This window comes from Ruditapes philippinarum, unplaced genomic scaffold (genome assembly GCF_026571515.1).
Source record: "Ruditapes philippinarum isolate M1 unplaced genomic scaffold, ASM2657151v2 ctg192_1_1_1_1, whole genome shotgun sequence".
In the NCBI taxonomy this organism is placed as follows: domain Eukaryota; kingdom Metazoa; phylum Mollusca; class Bivalvia; order Venerida; family Veneridae; genus Ruditapes; species Ruditapes philippinarum.
Window position 1 is genome coordinate 176,883 of NW_026853219.1, and position 21,349 is coordinate 198,231.

At 33.7% G+C, this 21,349-nt stretch overlaps 1 protein-coding gene across 1 annotated transcript in view; it reads right to left on the bottom strand.

Moving 5' to 3' along the window:
• The window catches only part of LOC132736148 (arrestin domain-containing protein 1-like), a 68,568-nt gene extending 48,036 nt beyond the window's left edge, over positions 1 to 20,532 (bottom strand). Inside the window, exon 1 of the mRNA XM_060723230.1 lies at positions 20,337 to 20,532. Within this exon, the coding sequence (XP_060579213.1) occupies positions 20,337 to 20,454 (118 nt within the window). The 5' untranslated portion in view covers positions 20,455 to 20,532. The remainder of the gene's footprint in view (positions 1 to 20,336) is intronic.
• Between the last annotated feature and the right edge of the window lie 817 nt (positions 20,533 to 21,349).

Consider the following 21,349-nt stretch of genomic DNA (forward strand, 5'->3'; position numbering starts at 1 on the left):
TTTCAAACAAAAACATTAAACAAACAATCGAAGCAATCATTATTTATCAAGTTAAATGCACTTAAATTGCTTGTGTGTTCAATTTAATGTGCAATTTCTTTAAACCATGTAATTTTACTGCTTTTTAGAATTTTTAAAAGCGGTCAAGTGCTGACAACCAAAGGTCAACAATGGTTGAGATGATTCGAGAATTTATCAGTTTTTATTTTATTTATCACCATGTCGTATGCCTTGAATTGAGTAATATGTATTGTGTAACATCCTTTTTAATTCTTTTAATTCTTTGCCCAATCTTTGCAATTTGTTGATTTATTTCTTATTTGCTTTCTACTGTCATCATTTGCATATATTTACTACCTGATTTATTAAAAATGCAAATACAGTTACAGTCCATTTATATAAAACATCAGTGGAGTCCCTTTGAGTTTTGTATATGATGTGGTGTATGTTGTCTTTAGTGAAAATGCAAATTCACGGAAAAATCTGATTTGTTTTATGAAACAACTAATGGATAAATAACATTAAAAGTTGAACAACTTTTAAGATTTGAAATATTGTTTTCTGGTAAATTTTAAAAAAAAGAACAACAATTATTTCTTTGTCACATTTTATTGGAATTGTTGGATAGTTATTTACAAATTATTTCCATTATGTATTACCTCTACATAAAAAAGATTTGAACATTAGGTTTTAGGAAATAGAAACGTGTTCCCGTGTTTATTTTGGCATTATAGCTATCAGGGTTATACCGTAGCAGATATAAATATTATTCCTATCTTTTTTCAATGTCTAGCAATAAGTTATCTTTGCCGATTTATGTGCGATAACACGGATTTGTTCCAAGACAAATATTTATCTACTTAATGTCACGTGATAAATTATCGTTAAAAATAGCGTGTCAAGAATGGATACTGAAGTAAAAAGCAACGATTGAAATTAAATATTATAACCCTCCCCCCCCCCCCCCCCCAAAAAAAAAATCAGAATTTTTGTCAAAATTGCCTATAACGTGGTACATAACTATAAAATATATCAACATGGAATCATGACAAGGTAGAGTTGTAAGACAAGGGACATTATCTTAAAACCAGTACTTTTAGAAATAATGTCCCTTTTAAAGTTAAAATATAGTTTTTTTAAATTGGTTATTGACAGTGATTGCCCTTTACAGACCAGCGTTACCACTTCATGCGATGGTTTTGTTTTTGCCTACCTTTGTTGAAAACATTGGTTGCTCTGACAACATTTAGTCTTAAAATATTGCAAAATGGCGAAATATTTGACCTATTTCTTATGGACATTTCATAATTCTTGTGGGGTTCTAACCGTTAGGTTGACATGTGTATTGTTTGCAATATTTTGATAATAATTCTACTACTGAGTAGATATTGTTGGTGTCCTGTTATATTTTCAAAACGTTACTCCTTGGCCAAGTACCTGAACCATCTTTTGCTTCCTTGGCTAAGAACCTGGACATCTTTTGCTTCCTTGGCCAAGTACCATAACCATCGTTTGCTTCCTTGCCTGGCCAAGTACCTGAACCATCTTTTGCTTCCTTGGCCAAGTACCAGAACCATCTTTTGCTTCCTTGGCCAAGTACCAGAACCATCTTTTGCTTCCTTGGCCAAGTACCTGGACCATCTTTTGCTTCCTTGGCCAAGTACCTGGACATCTTTTGCTTCCTTGACCAAGTACCCGGACCAACTTTTGCTTCCTTGGCCAAGAACCTGGACCATCTTTTGCTTCCTTGGCCAAGAACCTGGACATATTTTGCTTCCTTGGCCAAGTACAAGAACCATCTTTTGCTTCCTTGGCCAAGTACCTGGACATATTTTGCTTCCTTGGCCAAGTGCAAGAACCATCTTTTGCTTCCTTGGCCAAGTACCAGAACCATTTTTTGCTTCCTTGGCCAAGTAGCAGAACCATCTTTTGCTTCCTTGGCCAAGTACCTGGACTATTTTATGCTTCCTTGGCCAAGTACCTGGACATCTTTTGCTTCCTTGGCCGAGTACAAGAACCATCTTCTGCTTCCTTGGCCAAGTACCTGAACCATCTTTTGCTTCCTTGGCCAAGTACTCGAACCATCTTTTGCTTCCTCGGCCATGTACCTAGACATATTTTGCTTCCTTGGCCAAGTACCTGGACCATCTTTTGCTTCCTTTGCCAAGTACCTGGACCGTCTTTTGCTTCCTTGGCCAAATACCTGGACCATCTTTTGCTTCCTTGGCCAAATACCTGGACATCTTTTGCTTCCTTGGCCAAGTACAAGAACCACCTCTTGCTTCAGTTGCATTTTGGCCATTAGAACAATTGTAGTGATTAAGACTTTTGTGTGGAGTCAAAATACTACATATGTTTTCATTTTTGCTTCCATTTTATGACAAATAATTTCACATTCAGCACTATTTTCTTCAAACGACAAGCATCTAACATTTTCTAAGACCTTTATAAAAAAAATTTCTAAGACCATTATAAAAATGTTATAAAACCATATCTGCCCTTTCCAAGGATGATTAAATTTGTTTGTTTCTTAGGCATAATATGCCTTTAACTTAATTAAATCTATTATAAGTAATTGCTAGAATTTTGAATTAATTAATTTTGAATAAATTGGCAAGAAAGGAAAAGCTTGAAACATTGACCTTGAAATTGAGTTTCAAGTATTACTCTAAACAATCAGTATAAAGTATGTGTTGATTATTTACACAGATGCCTTTTGAATCAGCGACGTTCCAGAAGAACAGAAATTAAGCATAAACATATAAACAAAAATTAATTGGATTTTACAAACCATGTTTATATGGTTAATCAGTTCTAACATTTCAGGTAATGTTATATACGAAAAATATTCCCGTTATGTTGAATTGAGATGCGCCTTTTTATGTTGTTAACGATAGGAGAATAAACGATATTTCACTGTTAAATCAAGCATTTCTAAACACACTTATATATTATGATGTTTTATCGATAAATGTGTCTATATAAATGAAATTTAGCTATTTTTTTATCTACTGTACAGCTTTATCTTAATTATAGCTTTTCAATTTATGAAGAGGCACAAAAGTAGGCTTCAGCTTTAGATATTAACTTATAATTCATATAATTCTAATAATTGTTTGTCCATAATTTACTGTTTAAATTATCTTAAGCTTGATATGAACAAGGTTATCTAACATAGGTTTGATGTCTGTTTTCGAATATTCATAGAAAATGGATCCTAAACAATCAGTTTGTTTTGTAATTTTTGAAGCATCTAATAAAGTTACTTAAGTTTTTAAGATGAATGTAAACGTAACAAAATCGTTTATGCTTTTTTAGGCAGTTGTTTATTCGACCAATTACCAACAGTTATTTTCTTGACTATGCCAATTTTCTCAATTTAGAAACTAATTTTACTTGCAAATTTTAAACATATTTTCTCACTCATTTGGATATGGCAGTTGTTACAAGTTGTAACCAGTTATCTAGTTTTTATTCAAAATAAATCGGACAGTCCTCTATTATGATTATATAACAATAATTCAAAGTTATATTTATAACAATGTACGTATTTTTGCAACACAATAATAAGATTAATTTTTACGATATTTATCCCTCTAACCAAACAGAAATTAAAAAGAGTAACCAGGATTTTTGTTTCAATTGTATTATCAATTTACAATGGATACCTCTAGACGCTTGCAAACATCATATCAGGATCACAAAATGGAAAAATATCACTTGTTAAAGTTCTAAATCGATTTAAGGAGATGAATTGCACATCTTAAAGTACATTTCGATGGATTTAAGTATTTCATTATTTAAAGTGTATAAAGCTATAATAATGCTGCAAAAATCATTGTTTGAATTAAAAATTACTTCCAAAATGCTTGTATGACGTAAATTTAAAGTGAATTGCGCATGCACAAATTTATTGCTAAATTGATAAAACTCTACTTAAAATAGCAGAATAATATTTTGTTCCGAAATATTTTATTCTGTATGGTACACAAGTCATGTGTGTTTAGTAATATAGACATTGTGTGTTACAACTTTTTCCAGAATTGACCATAAGATTATGGAACCAATATAATTTAAATGTTGATAAATTTTATAAAAAATTTATAAAAATATTCCATAACATACAGCTTTAACCTTTAAAGCGCCTTGTCCGGTATATACCGGAATACGGTATTTAATGTGGTGCTTCAACACTGTTTTTAGTATCACTCTTTTACAATACTATAAAAATGCAAGAGTACATTTTCCCTATAATAGATACAAAAAAAGAGAATATTTTGAAAAATTGGTATATCATCAAGCGATATTTAGTGAGTAGAACATAAAGAAACATAAAGAAAATTATCCGAACAATATTCCGAGATACGAATTTCTTCTCATAACTTGAGATAAAACAATGCTGATTCAAACATTTTGATATATGACCTTTGTGCAGAGAAAACGTAATGCCATACTTAGCGAAAACAGTTCAATATTTAGGGCAAATATTCAAAGTATATTGAAATTGCTAATGTGCTTAACGCTAAAAGGAGAGGCTATAATTGAAGTCTGACACCTTCTACAATTAACTCAGAATGCTTATTTCAGAAACAGTAAGAGCAGTACATTATGGCGCTTTTCTACTTCAATGAACCATTGGAAAATTTCTGAAATAGAATGGTATAAATTATGACTAGATTTTGTCCAAAAAAAATTCTCTTCAGTTTGTACTACGCCATCGAGAAATGCATTTAGAAAATACATTTCGTTTCTTTTAATCAAGGGAATACGGTAAATCATTTACGACATTCGGGGTACATAAATATTGTTTTACAATACGAGTTTTATGTTTCTCCTAAATTCTAACATTGCAAGTGTTTGTATCTTTTACGCATGTATGTAACTTTAGTAGAACTTGCTAATATTGCCGAGGAATTCAAATGTTTAGTCATTTATAATTTGGGAGAAAGGGGTTCAAAACTGAAAGGATAACAGGTTTTGTTCAACAACTTAAAAGGAACTATCCCTTTTTAAAACGGGGAAGAAAATGTAGATTACGGGGGGTGGGCTAAAAAGAGAACGTTAATACGGGGTGTTTTAAAAACTTCAACTGTTCACCAAATTACAAAAAAACCCACACCCCAACAGCGAAAATGGGAAAAAGCTTCACTAAGTTTGGGCAACAAAAAAATGCAAATTCCGCGCTATTTTTTTTCCCACTTTTTATTCCAGAAAACAACAAAAGCCCCCCTTTAAGGATATATATGTATTAACTTTATTTACGTATATAGCGTAATACCCCGGGTATATAGCGTTTAAATGGTTGATAGGGGTTTATCTGAAAGTTAAACATTTTATACTTCCATTAAATAAAATTTAAACAACATACAAAGAATGCATACATACTTACAAATAAACAAGTCACATATATAATTCATCCTTAACAAATACTGTGGGAATCCTGCTGCTAGTAATGTTAACAAATTTATTAATTGATAGAATTAACAGATTATTTACTTTTACATCAAAACTTTAACTAGGATACAGTTTTTTATCTATCTTAACATAAAATTGTTAATGTATTTACCTTAACATAATAAATGTAATTATTTTAGAACAAAAATTATGTAAACAATAATTTTCCCGAACGAAGGCAAATAAAAAACAAAAACAAACTTACTGAACAAGTGGTATCTGTGCCCGAAAACTTATAAATAGAAATTCACAAGATTTGTACTTCACATTCTCGAAATCTTATTTTCAACTGCGCCTTGGGAAAGGCGGCAAATCTTGGCATTTGCATATAATTTATTATTTCTAGGGACAGTTTTGACCAACCAAAATGCAGGAAGCACCCTCTAAGAAAATATAAAAGTAAAATTTGATTTTCTAAATATGGGGATTCATTAATTACTAGGGAACGCTTAGTCTTGGCAGGGACCCAGAGCGCACTAAAAATAACACTGCGCTGGACAGTTGTGCAATGATTATTGAAATCAAAACAATTATCTAAACATTTTTAAACCGGTCTCTGATAATTAAAACCAGCACCAACATTCGGAGTCTGGAACACCGGCCCTCAATGAACTTTTTACATAAGTTCATTCTTATATATTAAGGAAGACGATGTAATTTAATACTCGTTTTGTAATAATCAAAACAATTCACAAGTTCTAGAATTTTTTTACTAATCTAGATTATATGTTACACATATATACACTTCTTTAAAATATCGTAACGTCTTATAATAGCGAGGCAAACAAAGTCGCTCATTAAACGTTAATTCATTGCTAACTATTGATATCAGTTAGCATGAAACGATTTCCTGTTCCAATACACATAACATCGTAATCGGCCGTACTTTCATGGACCCATTTACCTTGACCTTACATGACCTCACAAGTCCGTCTCTACCTTTGTTTACTTCCAGAACGAGGCCTAATGGCCATTTGCCCCGAGATAATTACTCGTCGCAGACGAGAACGAGGTCATTTACGGACACATTCCTTTGAATGTTATGCCATTTTTGTCTTACCTGTAAGGTCGGCAGATATTCTCGAACCCACCTTTTCCAGAAAACATTCGCTAGATACTGTACCTGTCGCCACCAGCGTTTACAATAAACATCTCGCTTATCAAATAAACCTGGTGGGAATGAAGCATTTGGTCTCATAATCAAAAGTTTATTTGGGGATAAGGGTTCTGGATCCCTTTGATCACTACTTACCTGGGTAATCGGTCTATCATTGAGAATCTTTTCTATCTCTGTAACTAAAGTTAACAGAGCCTCATCGTTGAGAAGTTGTTCTCCAATGACTGATTTTATAGCCCTTTTCGTGGACCATACTAACGTTCCCAAATACCGCCCATATGACTTGCATATGGAGGATTAAAATGCCATTTTATTTCTTGCTGTTGACATAATTTTGCGAGTCGACTTTGATTAAAATTGCCGAATGCTATCACGCAAAACTCTATCTCCTGATACAAAATTATTCCCATTATCACTGAATATTTTTTTCGGGACGGCCTCTACGACTTACAAACCTTTGCAGTGCACAGATGAAAGAGTCCGTATCTAAGCTATGAGCAATTTCAATGTGCACTGCTCGGTGGTCAAGCACGTAAATATACAGCCGTATCTTTTTCAGATGTCGTCTTCCAGACTTCACAGTCATCGGGCCAAAATAATCGACACCGACATACGTAAACGGTGCCTTATCGGTTGTGAGCCTTTCTTCTGGAAGATCGCACATCTGTTGCAATTCCGGTCGTTGTAACTGTCGTTTGCACGTTATGCACCTACCGACAACAGACTTAACTGTTTGCAGACCGTGTATTATCCAATACTTTTGTCGCAACATGGCCAGAATATGTACTGGGCCCATGTGCGCATTCTGTTCATGACAGTTTTGTATCAGGATTCTTGTCACGTGATGGCTACTCGGCAAGATAATTTGATGCTTAGCAACTACGTGTAGGTCGGACAATGCTAGTCGTCCGCCGACTCGCAGTACATTATCCTTCAATATAGGACATAGCCTTTTCAGAGGGCTCGAACTCGGAACTGGCCTCTGAGCCTTTAATTCACTTATTTCGTTTTCAAACGCCTCCGTTTGAACTAATTTAAAGATGGCTGTTTGTGCCATTTTAATTTCCCCCACACTAAGGGGTTTACTACTTACCTTACTGTAAAAGACTTCGTCTTTTGGGTAAGTATTTCTCAATTAAGAAACACTTAAAACGTAGTAGCCAAGCGACTGCATTTTGAAGTTTATGCAGTCGGAGAAACTTACTAAGTAACGTATTCATACTCAAATTATACTTACCATGAGTGTTTAGTACACTAGCCTGAGGGTTTGAGCTCTATGTCATCCTCATTAACGGTTGCATTACTTACCTGCGCTGGCCACCCTGATTCATTCCTTTTAAGGAATTCGGGGCCATTCAACCATATGTCAAGCTTTTCAGTTTCTTGCGGATTAACTCCCCTTGACGCAATGTCAGCAGGGTTACTCTTTGAGGGTACATGCCTCCAGTCATGTGGTGACGTCACCTCATGAATTATTGATAGTCTATTTGCAACGAATGTCTTAAACCTTTTCGTTTCATTTCTTATGTAACCTAACACAATCATAGAGTCCGTCCAAAAGTACCTTTCAGTAATTTTTACATCAAGCTCCTCTATGACAATCTGATACAGTTTTACAGCAACTACAGCTGCTGCAAGTTCGAGTCTTGGTATCGAAATAGCCTTTATAGGTGCTAACCTAGACTTACCTATAACTAGACTGCATTTACTGTGCCCCTTCGCGTCATACACTTTTAAGTACACGCTCGATCCATAGGCATACTCAGATGAATCACTAAACATATGCAGTTCAGCTGTCAAGGTTGACCTGTCGAGCTCACCTGGTATTATACATCTATCTATACTTACCTTCGATAGTGCTGGTAGGCTGGCTAGCCACTGCAACCATTTTTCAGCATCCGCATCTGGAATTTGTTCGTCCCAGCCTAGGTTTGTTCTACAAGCACGTTGTAGAATCAATTTTGGTGTTAACGTCACTGGTGCAACAAGCCCAAGCGGATAATACAATGAACTGGCAACCGACAAGATATTACGTCTTGTCGTACCTTTGTCACGGAGATTTACATCAAACACAAAATTGTCATACTTAACATGCCACTGTAATCCAAGTGTTCGCTCACATGACGATTCGTTGTCAAGGTCTATTTTTTCTTTTGACTGAGCTCGATCCGCTTCCGGGATCGAATTCATGACATGTTCACAATTAGAGAGCCACTTTGTCAGTCTGAAGCCCCCTGAAGAAAGAAGTTCTTTCATTTCTGCGGCAAGTCTAATTCCCGAACTTGAGTCTAATACTGACTTAAGAATGTCATCAACGTAAAAATTACGTTCGACCGTACTTACCGCTTCTTGACTGAATTTATCAGTATTTTCAATTGCCGTGCGCTTTAAACAGAAAGCCGCACAACTTGGTGACGAAGTTGCACCAAACAAGTGGACGTTCATACGATACTCCTTTGGTTCCTCATTCAAGTTACCCTGAGACCACCAAAGGAATCTTAAAGAATCCCGATCATGCTCACATACTCTTACCTGGTGGAACATGGCTTCTATGTCCGCAACCAATGCTACTGGAGCCTGCCGGAATCGCATAAGTACGCCAGTAATACTGTTAGTTAGGTCGGGACCTTGTAACAGATTGTCATTCAATGATGTGCCTTGATACTTAGCAGCACAGTCAAAGACAACTCTTACCTTACCCGGCTTCTTTGGGTTAACAACTGGATGATGAGGTAGATACCAAATACGTCCGGGTTCGAATCCCGTTCTGGTTTCTAATAAGGAAGCATAACCCTTATCAATATACCCATTCACCGTTTCTTTATACATATCAAATAACTTATTATCTCTTTGAAGTTTTCGCTTCAAGTGAGATAATCTTACCGTAGCCATCTTCACATTATTTTGAAGACATACGTCTGGGTTTCTCCACGGGAGTCCCAATTTGTAATGACCGTTTTCCTTTACTACTGTACCATTCATTACTGAAATTGCACGACGGTCTTTCTGTGACATCCCTGTGCCACAGCTCTCGACATCTGGGAAGTCGGTTGCCCATAACTTATCGATTTGCAAATGTGTACTAGAAGCAAACTGAAAATTGATACTACCTTGATCATTTGACGATCCATTACATGTGGGTCCTATAATACTCCAGCCTAATATTGACCTAATTGCATAGGGCTCACCTTTATTCCCTCTTTGCTGCTCTTCTACCCAGAATGCGTCTGGGGTGTCGCTTCCCACAAGCAACTCAACTTTGTTTACATCAATTTTCGGTAAATTGATACCATTAAGGTGTTTCCACTTACCTGTCACAGACTGGTCTGGCAACGACTGCAAGGATATAGGCAGGGTTTTTACAGACCATACCTTTTGAAGGTCAATGACCTGACCGCCATTTAATGCACTTACCTGTAGTTTAACTTCTTTGCCATTTATATTTTGACCAGACTTGTTCACTGTAGTTAACGTGAACTTACATGGTTTACTTTCAACCCCAAGCCTTTTTACAAGGCTTTCGCTACAAAGCGTTACATCGCTCCCTTCATCAAGGAGAGCGTACGTTTCTACTTGCATAGTTTTCGTTCCGACGACGACAGGAACTATGCGTAAACTTACCTTGTTTTGATTACACCTCGATTCGGAAGCCGCAACATATTTATCCTCAACATTTGTAAATTTGTTGATTTTACTAGAATCTCGGTGAAACATTGTATTATGTTTCCCGTCAACAACCTGAAACCTCACAAAAACTATTTTGCCTACAATTTTCGGCAACATGTTTGAAATACAAACAGTTTTCACACATTTCATGCTCTCTGATAACCTTCAGCTTTGAATCAATATCAATGGAGCGAAACTCTGCGCATGCCCTTAATTTATGGGCCTTTTTACAATAAATACATGATAATCGTCCCTAGCGGATTTCTCTAAGGGAGATTTACCTGAATTTCTCTTATCAGAGCCAGTGGACAGTGTAACTACTTTATTACGCTGAGGAGGGTTTATGTGGGAATTTCTTTGCGAATTCACTGTTTGTTTTGACTCATTCGCAAGGTCATGACCATACATTGTATTGGCTACAATTGACCGTTCCCTCACAAAGGTTAGAAGATGGTTAAAACTTGGTTCGAGTCCCTGCTCTATCAGGCTACTTGCACGTTCGACCCACTGGGACCGAATGTGAAGTGGAAGTCTCCTAACTATTTTGCGTAGGTTTTCCGTATTATTCACATCGGACATAAAACCTAGCTGTGTCAAGGTCATATGACATTTCTCCATATGGAGTGACAGGTTCATTAGTCCCTTAACGTCATTATTTTTTATGGCACCTCCATTTACTAAACTATCTACATGGGACCGGGCCACTAAATGTGGTTTACCGTACCTAGATTTAAGGATTTCTTTAGCCCTTAAATAGCCTTCGTCCGGAGACAAAATTACACAATCTTCGATACAATATTTTGCTTCACCCTGACACAATTGAATTAAATAATTTAATTTTAATCTATTGTCACTTACCCTAGCCTCGATATTGGTTTCAAAATTGCTGATGAATTTACAATAATCAGCAGGATTCCCACTAAATTTAATCAACTCCGGTTTAGGTAAACCATAAACGTTTTGAGAATAAATTTGTCTTGATGGTATATTATCACAAAGATTTTCACTAGTTGCATTGTCAGGTAAGTCCTTCACGCAATTTTCAACTCGAACATCGGTTGCTGGCTCGTCGGGTAAGGATAGCACTCCTCTGTCATCGGAATCTTCTTCTTCAATCTCAGCAAGTTCTAGCTCGTGCCGGGCCGACTGCAGTTCGAGCTCCCGGCGAGCCTCTTCGCTTCTGCGCTCTGTTTCTTGTTTTTCTTTCAGCTGGCGGAGGCGCAGTTCTGCCCTCCGCTTGCGTGAGGCTGTAGAGCTACACGTTACAACGGAATTTGCACAACTCGTGTATTCTTGATTCAAATCACTGATTTGAGATATTATATCCCGGTACTGCTTGTGTATTTCCTCGTACCGTTTGTCATTTATTGACGTCGCAAGACTCTCATGTACACTAACAATTTCCTCCCAGCAGTTACATAGGTCTTTCTGCAACTGCTGGAAGTCGGAATCGCCTGCCGCCATCTTAATTTTAATTGCCTTTGATACTCGTTGGAAGCTTGACACATGCTTCTTCATATTGACTTCAGCTTCGTTACTGGTTACGTCACTTGCCATCTTTTGATGATACGGAATATATGTTTACAAATATAATCCAAATAAATACTGTTTAATCCAATTAACTTTCACCTTTTCGTTAATAGATTATGTTCAATAACTGTAGGAGAACACGGTGTTCAATAACTGTAGGATAACACGGTGTTCAACAACTGTAGGAACTATACTGTTCTATAACTGTAAGAACACAGTGTAGATTACGTGGGTGGCTGAGAGAGAACACGTTAATACGGGTGTTCACTTCAACTGTTCACCAAATTACAAAGACACTACGACACAGTCGTAATGGGCAGCTTCACTAAGTTTGGGCAACAAAAAGATGCAATTCACGCGCTATATTTTCCACTTTTATTCCAGAAACAACACATAGTCTAAGGAGTATATAGTGTATCTAACGTATTTAGCGTATATAGCGTAGATAGCGTATATAGCGTATATAGCGTTGATAGCGGTTATCTGAAAGTTAAACAGTTATACTTCCATTAATAACAATTAAACAACATACAAAGAATGCATACATACTTACAAATAAACAAGTCACATATATAATTCATCCTTAACAAATACTGTGGGAATCCTGCTGCTAGTAATGTTAACAAATTTATTAATTGATAGAATTACAGATTATTTACTTTTACATCAAAACTTTAACTAGGATACAGTTTTATCTATCTTAACATATAAATTGTTAATGTATTTTACCTTAACAATAATAAATGTAATTATTTTAGAACAAAAATTATGTAAACAATAATTTTCCCGAACGAAGGCAAATAAAAAACAAAAACAAACTTACTGAACAATGGTATCTGTGCCCGAAACTTAATAAATAGAAATTCACAAGATTTGTACTTCACATTCCGAAATCTTATTTTCAACTGCGCCTTGGAAAGGCGGCAAATCTTGCATTTGCATATAATTATTATTTCTAGGGACAGTTTTGACCAACCAAAATGCAGGAAGCACCCTCTAAGAAAATAAAAGTAAAATTTGATTTTCTAAATATGGGGATCATTAATTACTAGGGAACGCTTAGTCTTGGCAGGGACCAGAGCGCACTAAAATAACACTGCGCTGGACAGTTGGCATGATTTATTGAAATCAAAACAATTATCTAAACATTTTAAACCGGTCTCTGATAATTAAAACCAGCACCAACATTCGGAGTCTGGAACAATAATATCTAAAATACGCGTCCTGCATATCAATCATATAATATAAATAGCTGGCCAAAGTCAGAAATAATTATCTTTTTTATGCTTTTCAGTGGATTACTGATTTATCCGTGAAAATTATATTTGATAATTTCACAGTGAAAATTATCAAAATATAATTTCACTCTTTTCAATGACGAAACTACTTTTTTAAGATTTTCCCCATGTGGTACCTCAATTTTATTTTTGCTGACAATTCTGACAATGTCAGGCTGTTAAAAGAAAAAGCAAAGCTGAAATAGATAAATAACTTAAATGTCAAAAGTAATAAAAACAAGAAAACTTACTTCTATTCATTCAAATTCAAATCACCAAATTTCGTCTCTAAATTTTTTTGTTTCGTTTTTACAGTCTGAAAAATACATTCCTTCCCCATGCAAAACTGCTCTTGATGACATTTGGGCATATTAAAGTATCCTACGAGCAATAACTGCCGTATGCTTTATGAAAAATTGAAAAGCATTGACAGCCATCACTCGAAGAATAAGTAAAACAACCCAGCGTTCCTGAGCAAGCTTCCAAGTTTTCCATTTTCCTAGCTCCTTTTCTGAATGTTTTCACATCTGTCAACACTTATTTTTTGTCTGTTACAATCCTCAAATAAGTTTTCTTTCTTTTAAAAAGGTGTATGACTAACAAATCCAAATTATATCCCTCTGAATCTTACACAATTATTTTCCTCCCATGAAATACACAACTTTAAAAAATGGCTGCCGCTTACATTTTACAAAGCCAGGTCTAATATAAATTTGCAGTAAGTAACAGAAATATGGATGGATGGTTGGACTTTTTCTCCTACAAGAATTGTTTGCATTTATTATTAAAACAAGCGAACATTCATGTTTTTTTTAATAAAATGAATAAATATCACCGTCATTTAACGTTGATTGGCGGACTTATTTCTCAGCTCAAGACTTCTTGTTTTTAATGAGAAATTCCGTCTAAATGGGGCTCTCAATGGGGGAAACAGATTTTAATATTAACGTTAAAATTATGGAAATTTCGTTTTAACTTGTTTTTAAGCATAAAATAAAAAGAAAATTTGTCTGTTTGTTGTGTAAGATGTAATTTTATTTCATCTCGTGAACAAACAAACAAATATCCTCTATATAAAGATTTAAACAGTACTAGACAATACACCACAATAAAATGCTATAATATCCTGAATTCTTGAAATTGCTACAGCCGAATAATGTGAAAGCAAAAAGAGTTACAGAAGCGCTCAAACTAATAAAAACAGTATGCTTTAAAAAAAGTAAAAAAGAAATATGTTAAATAAATAAGTTATCCCCTTTTTTGTTGAGGAGGAGGCACTGTTACTGTTCAGGAAATAGAGTTACTGAAATTCTAATTACACTGCAGCTTAAATGTTATGTTACGTACCTACTGTGTGTGTACATGAGAAAAAAGCGAACTATTAACTTAATAAAATATTCCGTTGCAATGTCTAAAATTCCATTAAGATCATTTCTAGTAAATTGTTGACGGTATTCATTGAATAAAGAATATAGTGAATACATATTCATTAACTGACATATTCATTTGGGATATTGTAAATGTTTAGGAAATAAACCGTTATTCAAATGTTTTGCTATTGAGGTCATGTTTGTTCTACTAATTGGTCTGTTTACTTACTTATGTATCAAGTACAAGTCCCAAGAGCTATCGTGTTCGTTTTCATCGCACAAATATTATCTCAATATTGAACTGATATGAGGGTGCCATTGAAAGATGTTCACAACGGATAGTTTCTTTGCTAAAGAAATATGAAATATCAGTTATATCTATCATCTTTCAAGTGATACAGTTGTAACAAGGTCTTGTAAAGAAAACTGATATAAAACATTTGTCGAGATTTTATAGTATGAAAAAATCAATTTGTTTTTACTTCGGGTCAGCAATTTTACTTGATTGATATGAAAGTGTAAATGCTGCTACCGTCAATTTAAAAGCAAATAATCCTGGTTGTATGTATTTTTGGGCAAATTGAATATATATATCATTACTGTTACCAGTAGTATGTGAAAAGAAAACATTAATTTATTTGATTTCGTACTAAGTTAGAATTGTAAAAATAATTCAAAAAGAAGAGAAGATTCTTCAAACACACTACAGACAACACACATCATACACTACTACAGGAACAAATACACAAAATAAGCCGGACCTTCTTTTAACTGTCCTATAAAACAAAAATTGATCGTATTTTTACTTAAATTATATTTGACATAAATAAAATGTGAGACATTGCTGATTTGCAAGGAAACAACCCTAATTTGAGATAAAATTGAGAAAAAACATGAAAAACTTCTAAATAACTGGATTAAAATAAAGATAAATTTTAGAACCATGAATAATATTAGGATCAACTGTAAAATGCCTATTTATTACATGCTTTTCGGTGGTTTATAGAAATATATCAGTGATATAAAACTGGTAATTTCACTGTTTGAAAGAGTGAAATTACCACTTTGATAATTTCACTGTTTTGAATTTAAGCCCCTCACGTTGTTTCAGTGAAATACCAGCGTGCACAGTACTGGGTACCAACTCAATGACGTGACGTCGTAAATGACGTCACGTTGTATTATCATTTGGCGCGCTTTTCATTCAATATTAGGTTTAATGTCTTTTTAGAACGTTTCTTTGCATGTAATAAAAAGAAAATTTGTTTAGTTTAGTGTAAGATCGAAATTTATCCTGTCACTTGTATCAATTTCGGCCCGATAACAAGGTGCCGTATATTTTTACTGATCTACGGCTCTTGATCACGTGGTTTGCCGGACTTCTTTACAGGCCGTTCCAGTGGTATGAAAAAACTGTCGTTAAATCTTCTGTGTGTAGAATAACGAATTTTGGAAACGTTGATAAAACTTGGTTTGTTTATTTTATTTCACTCTATAATTTTCAAGCGAAATAAAAATTATAAAAAGTGAAATAAATGTATTTATTATATACATAAAAATGAAATATTGATAAATATTGATGAAATAAAATGCGTATTTTCATTTTCCGTATTTTCACTGTAAAAATTTATTTTTCACTGCAGTGAAACATATTTTCCGTATTTTCACTGGTGTCTTGCCGGACTACTTTCTATTAAATTCTGCCAGTACACAAAATTCAAGGGAAAGTCTTTTAAATTTTATCGCCAAAAAAAGAAAAATGTATAAAATAAACAGAAAATTCAAGTTTTTCTATAAATACATGATTTATTTTCATCTTGTGGCATGAAAATTACCATATTTCACTCGTGGCTACCGCCACTCATGAAATATTTATTTTCATACCACTCGGTGAAAATAAATCATGTTTTTATAGAAAAAACTTGAATATCCTCTATAACTTAACTCGTTTGCGACATTAAAATAGCGTACTTGATTTGATTGTTTTGCACGTGCTGTTTGGCGCTACATTGTGACGTCACGTAAACAATACTTTAAACGTCTGTACAGCGTTAACGACTGAATAAAAGATATTGGTGTTCGAATTCATTTTCTTAGTTAGACCATTTTCTTTCATTCTAGAAAGTTTTCACAACAAAATTCGACAAAAAATTGTTTTTATTTATCACATTTTTCAAACAAAATGGCGCCTTCAATGTGAAAATACACAGGGAGATAATAAGAACGGCGAGTGCATTGTTGTAGAATAATGCACGCTTCGGGCCTTCTTTGTTTAAATAGAAACATTTTTGATAGTGTGATTAAAGGTAGTTTGCCTAATAAAATTCTTTAAAAAAAAAACGGTGACAGGATAAATAGAACATGCGTACTCGGCTCACCCAATAAATTCCTCCGCCTCGCCAGATAAACTTTCTCCATCCACGGCACCAACCTATTATTCTCTATATATTTCACCTTGTGAACACCAAAAGTTCATATTTCACTCGTGGCTGCGCCAACTCATGAAATATACCTTTTGGTGCTCACTCGGTGAATTATATTCCGATCTTACACTGAACTAAACAAATATCCTCTATATCTTTTAAAACAACAAGCAGTTAATTCTAAAATTTCATAAACATGCTATTTCAAGTCAAGTGTTATCAAGTGAATACATGTATAAAATATTTATTCTCTGAAGATAAACAATGGAGAATATCTGAGATTTTAAATATGATCCTGATCTTAATCCTGATCCTGAAATGTTATGTGAACACGGGGCATGGATTAATATCTTGTTCTCAAAATTTCGGACTATTCGCTCACTTTGTTTTCCGAGGATATTGAATTTTAATGTGTAAAATGACCTAATTTACAAAAACTCTTTCCAGTAATTCAAATCTGGCTAAGAACATTTAAGAAACAAATCCCGATTTTTGGTATGATTTCAAGTATTCTGTTTCATTTCCTTCGCAAGTTTTTCAATTTCAAATTCACATTTCAAGTTCATCAGTTAAGTTCCTTTAAACAAGAACGATTTCTTTTCCATTTTTCTTGGAAATATTTTATCATGAAATACTGGCACGTCCCTTGACAATTTCTAGATATTTTTTAGACAAAATTAAGATGGATAAACTTAATATCTTTGTTAACTACCAGAGGACATTGACTCTGTCATCGATTTACTTTGATAAATGATATGTTTGCGTTGTGATACTGTCAAGCTTCTAGAAATCTCTTTTGAAATCGAAAATTAGTTAAATGATAAATCATGTGTTTATGTTAATGATTAAACGTTTACTGTGGTATGAAAGAGAACATGTTTTGTGGCTTTATCAAAGAATTAACAACATATTTATTACTAAATTTCTTGTATGTCTGTAATAAGAATGGATAAATAGAAAGAAAACCAACACAATTTATCACAACATTTTTCGCTTTCATAAGCTTCATTAGTTGATATGATTTTTAAAAAATGCAAATTAATAATAAATAATAATAATATTTACAGTTAATCAGATCTTAAAGTTCAAGCTTACATTAAATGGCTTTGTTATATACCAAATACTAGCACCCATTTTCTGTATTACTTCCATTACTTTCATTAGGTGTTGGTAATAAAGTAAGTTGTTCAACAAACCGGTCATATTTTATGTCTAGGAAAGGTGTATCATTTATGTCAATATCTTTACAAATATCTCGTACTTTATCGAAGAGAAATATGTTATTAACTGAATATCAGGGGTTAAATTTTCTCTATAATAACATGCCAAGATTGTTGATAAGAAGAAGGCAATAAAACATGTTCCTTTTTTTTCTTTTCTCATATAGATCTTTAAATTACATTGCATTGGGAATCAATATTTTTTCTATATCTCCAAAAGCAATTTATGATGATATTGATCGCATACAATAAAGACAATGTTCACGTTTGTTTCTTAAGGCTTAAGTTTCATCATCAATTAAAAAACAATGCCAACCACGATACATAAGTACACATACTTGGCAAAAGTTTTAATAACAAGCAATTTTACATTAAAAAACTTATGAATTACGACAAGGGACGAATACCTCCGATCAATGTTTCACAAGGAAACGCATCATGGACAAATTACTCTTTACCGGTATATTAAAACAGTTAGCTTTCAAACCGCCTCCATGGTCGAGGGGTTAGAGTCGATGACTTCTAATCCAGTTACCTCTCTGGCGTGGGTTCGATCCCCGGGAGATGCTTTGGTAGTTTAGCGCGGAGGAAGGTAGTCTAGTACTGGTGTAACTCTCCAGGAACGATGGTTAGGAAACTACCCGCCTTTATGACTGAAATACTGTTTGGAAAAGGCGTAAAATGAAATAAACAAACAAACAAACAGTTAGCTTTCTGTCAATAAAAATGACTTTTCTGAAGCAATGCAGTTTGGAAATTGAAATCATAACATCCTTTACAGAAATTATCATAATTGTTTTATCTTGTGTTATTTCAAATTGTGAAATTGTATTGTTGAATTTTTTTCATACATTCTTTCCTCTGTTAATATTCTTTTCTTAAGAAGCGAACACTTTAATGTATCTGTATAAATATGGTTCAAAAGTCCTTTACTGAATTTGTACATTTATGATTTAAATATTAGGCCGAAACGTGAACAAGAAAATTGAGTACCTGGTACATATATAGGGTCAAAACTGACACGTTCAGATATTGTGTCAAAATAGGGACAAGAAAGTTCTTTGTTTAGATTTTGGATCCAAACGGGTCAAGAAAATTGTCTAATTTGTATAGTTATTTGGTCTATTTGACATGAAAATCGTCTAATTTGGATGTATAGATATTGAAAATAAATGTAAAGCCAAATATTTTTTTTTGAAGTGTCCAGATGCTGATGAAATCAAACGATCATGGTTACAACATTGTTCGACAGATCAATTTGAAAGTACAAAACGTTCCTAAATCATAAAATAATAAAAGCAAAATAACACTTCACTCATGATAATTGTAGAAAACCTTTGAACGTATACTTTGTCTAGTTTGATATACAATGTACTGATACTTTTATTTCTTTACCAAGTTACAACAATTAATTTCATATGTTTTACATAGCATCCGACAGTGTAATCATCATTTCAAAGACAAAAAATATTCCGGCACAGGTTTCCGTTTTGGATTCAATCTTTTACACATTGCATTATTCCCAAATGAATTCCTAGCTAAAATGTTCAAACAAACGTTTTCTATCTAATCTGTCTCGACTGGGGATTACACAGAGAAATCATATAAAAAAGCTCCTGAAACTTGTTTCTTTCAAGATTTGGATCAACAAAAATGATACAAATCATTTGTCTCCTACTCTCGTTGTGCCTTGATTATTTAAAGAGATTACTCCAAACACAAATGTTTTCTTTTTTAATATTGAATTGTATCTTTGGTAAAAACTAAAGCTTCTGAAATTTTGTTCAGGAAAAAAACTATTTTGATATCAAACAAATGCTACATGTGACTTTATATTATCGACATAAGAAAAGTTATGACAAGCACAAATATGAATATTATATTAAAACTTTACATTTTGACTTGTTATACTAAGACATATTATAATAAGTGTCACATTCTTATGAATTACACATTTATTTTACGGATAGCTACGAAGTTTTTTGATAATCCAAAAAACTAGCCTAATGCATTTGAAATGAAATCAATCAAGTTGAACGTGTCTGTGATTTTTATTTGGAGAATCATATTTCTAATTTGACCATGAAACTAAAACTTTATCAAAATATATTTATTAATATAAATCATGAAATAAAAGTCTTAACATGTAAAAACATAACTGATGAAATGTTGTACCTATTATGGTCTGCAACTGTTTGTTTTGCGTTACTTGACAAGCTCAAAGAATGATAATGCTAGTTAGTCAAACCCAAATACAACTCTTAGAGTAGAAAACTTACCTGACAACTTAAGATCCTTATCTGTTTCCACATTAAGAACGCCAATCATTTGTTCCTTTGTGAAATAAAGGTCAACTTTCTTTGACAATGATATTTCACATAGAGTTATTTTTCCCATAGTTTCTTGTGTATTAATGTTTGTTTATAAAGGTCTTTATTTTGAGTTTAAGTTTAAATTGATTTCTTTCTTGCTACGTTATGTTATTTATGATATAGCAGTCTTGTTAAAAATATTTAAAAAAATATGTTATAAACTTGTATTATATACACCTCTATGTGTGCGAGATTTTATAAAACATTCCGTTGCAAACCATGTATGAAATGTCATTGAATTAATATCAGTAGTTCTTTAAATAACATCAAACCGTTAATCACACATAAATGCATTACACAGCCGCAATGAAACAAAACATATTATCCCAACAACAATCTGTCTGTTACACGTCTGCATAAACCATTCCAAATATTTCGCTAATTGTTTTACACATTAGTTAATTTCCCGTACCATCTACTACAGTATCTATTCGTTAAAAAATATTAATGAAACACATTTTCAAATTCATTTAGGCATATCTGTACAAGTTTCGGATAATCCACCAATTTGGTGCACTTAGCGCGGTAGGTCGAGCAAATTTGTCAGAATCAATAAATTATAACATCGGCAGATTCTCACCTTACATACAACAAGGCTTTATCGGAAATGCTTCTGCTGGAGATAGGGGGAAGAGAACGCTAACTTTATAATTATTGTAGCATTTATTGTCTGCTTAATTTGTATTTAGTGATCATTCCAGACAGAATCTTACTATTATACAGCCGTGACGTCAGTATATTGTTGTCAATATCGCAGAATAACAATGATTTATTTCGAAATTTACGAGATGAGTCAAAAGTTCAGCAGGACTTTATAACTTGTCAAGGCTGTATGGCTAGGGTAAACGCAATTAACATTATAAAAGAAAGTAACGAATAATGCAATATATTGTTGTTTTGTTCAATAGTATCTGTTTTTT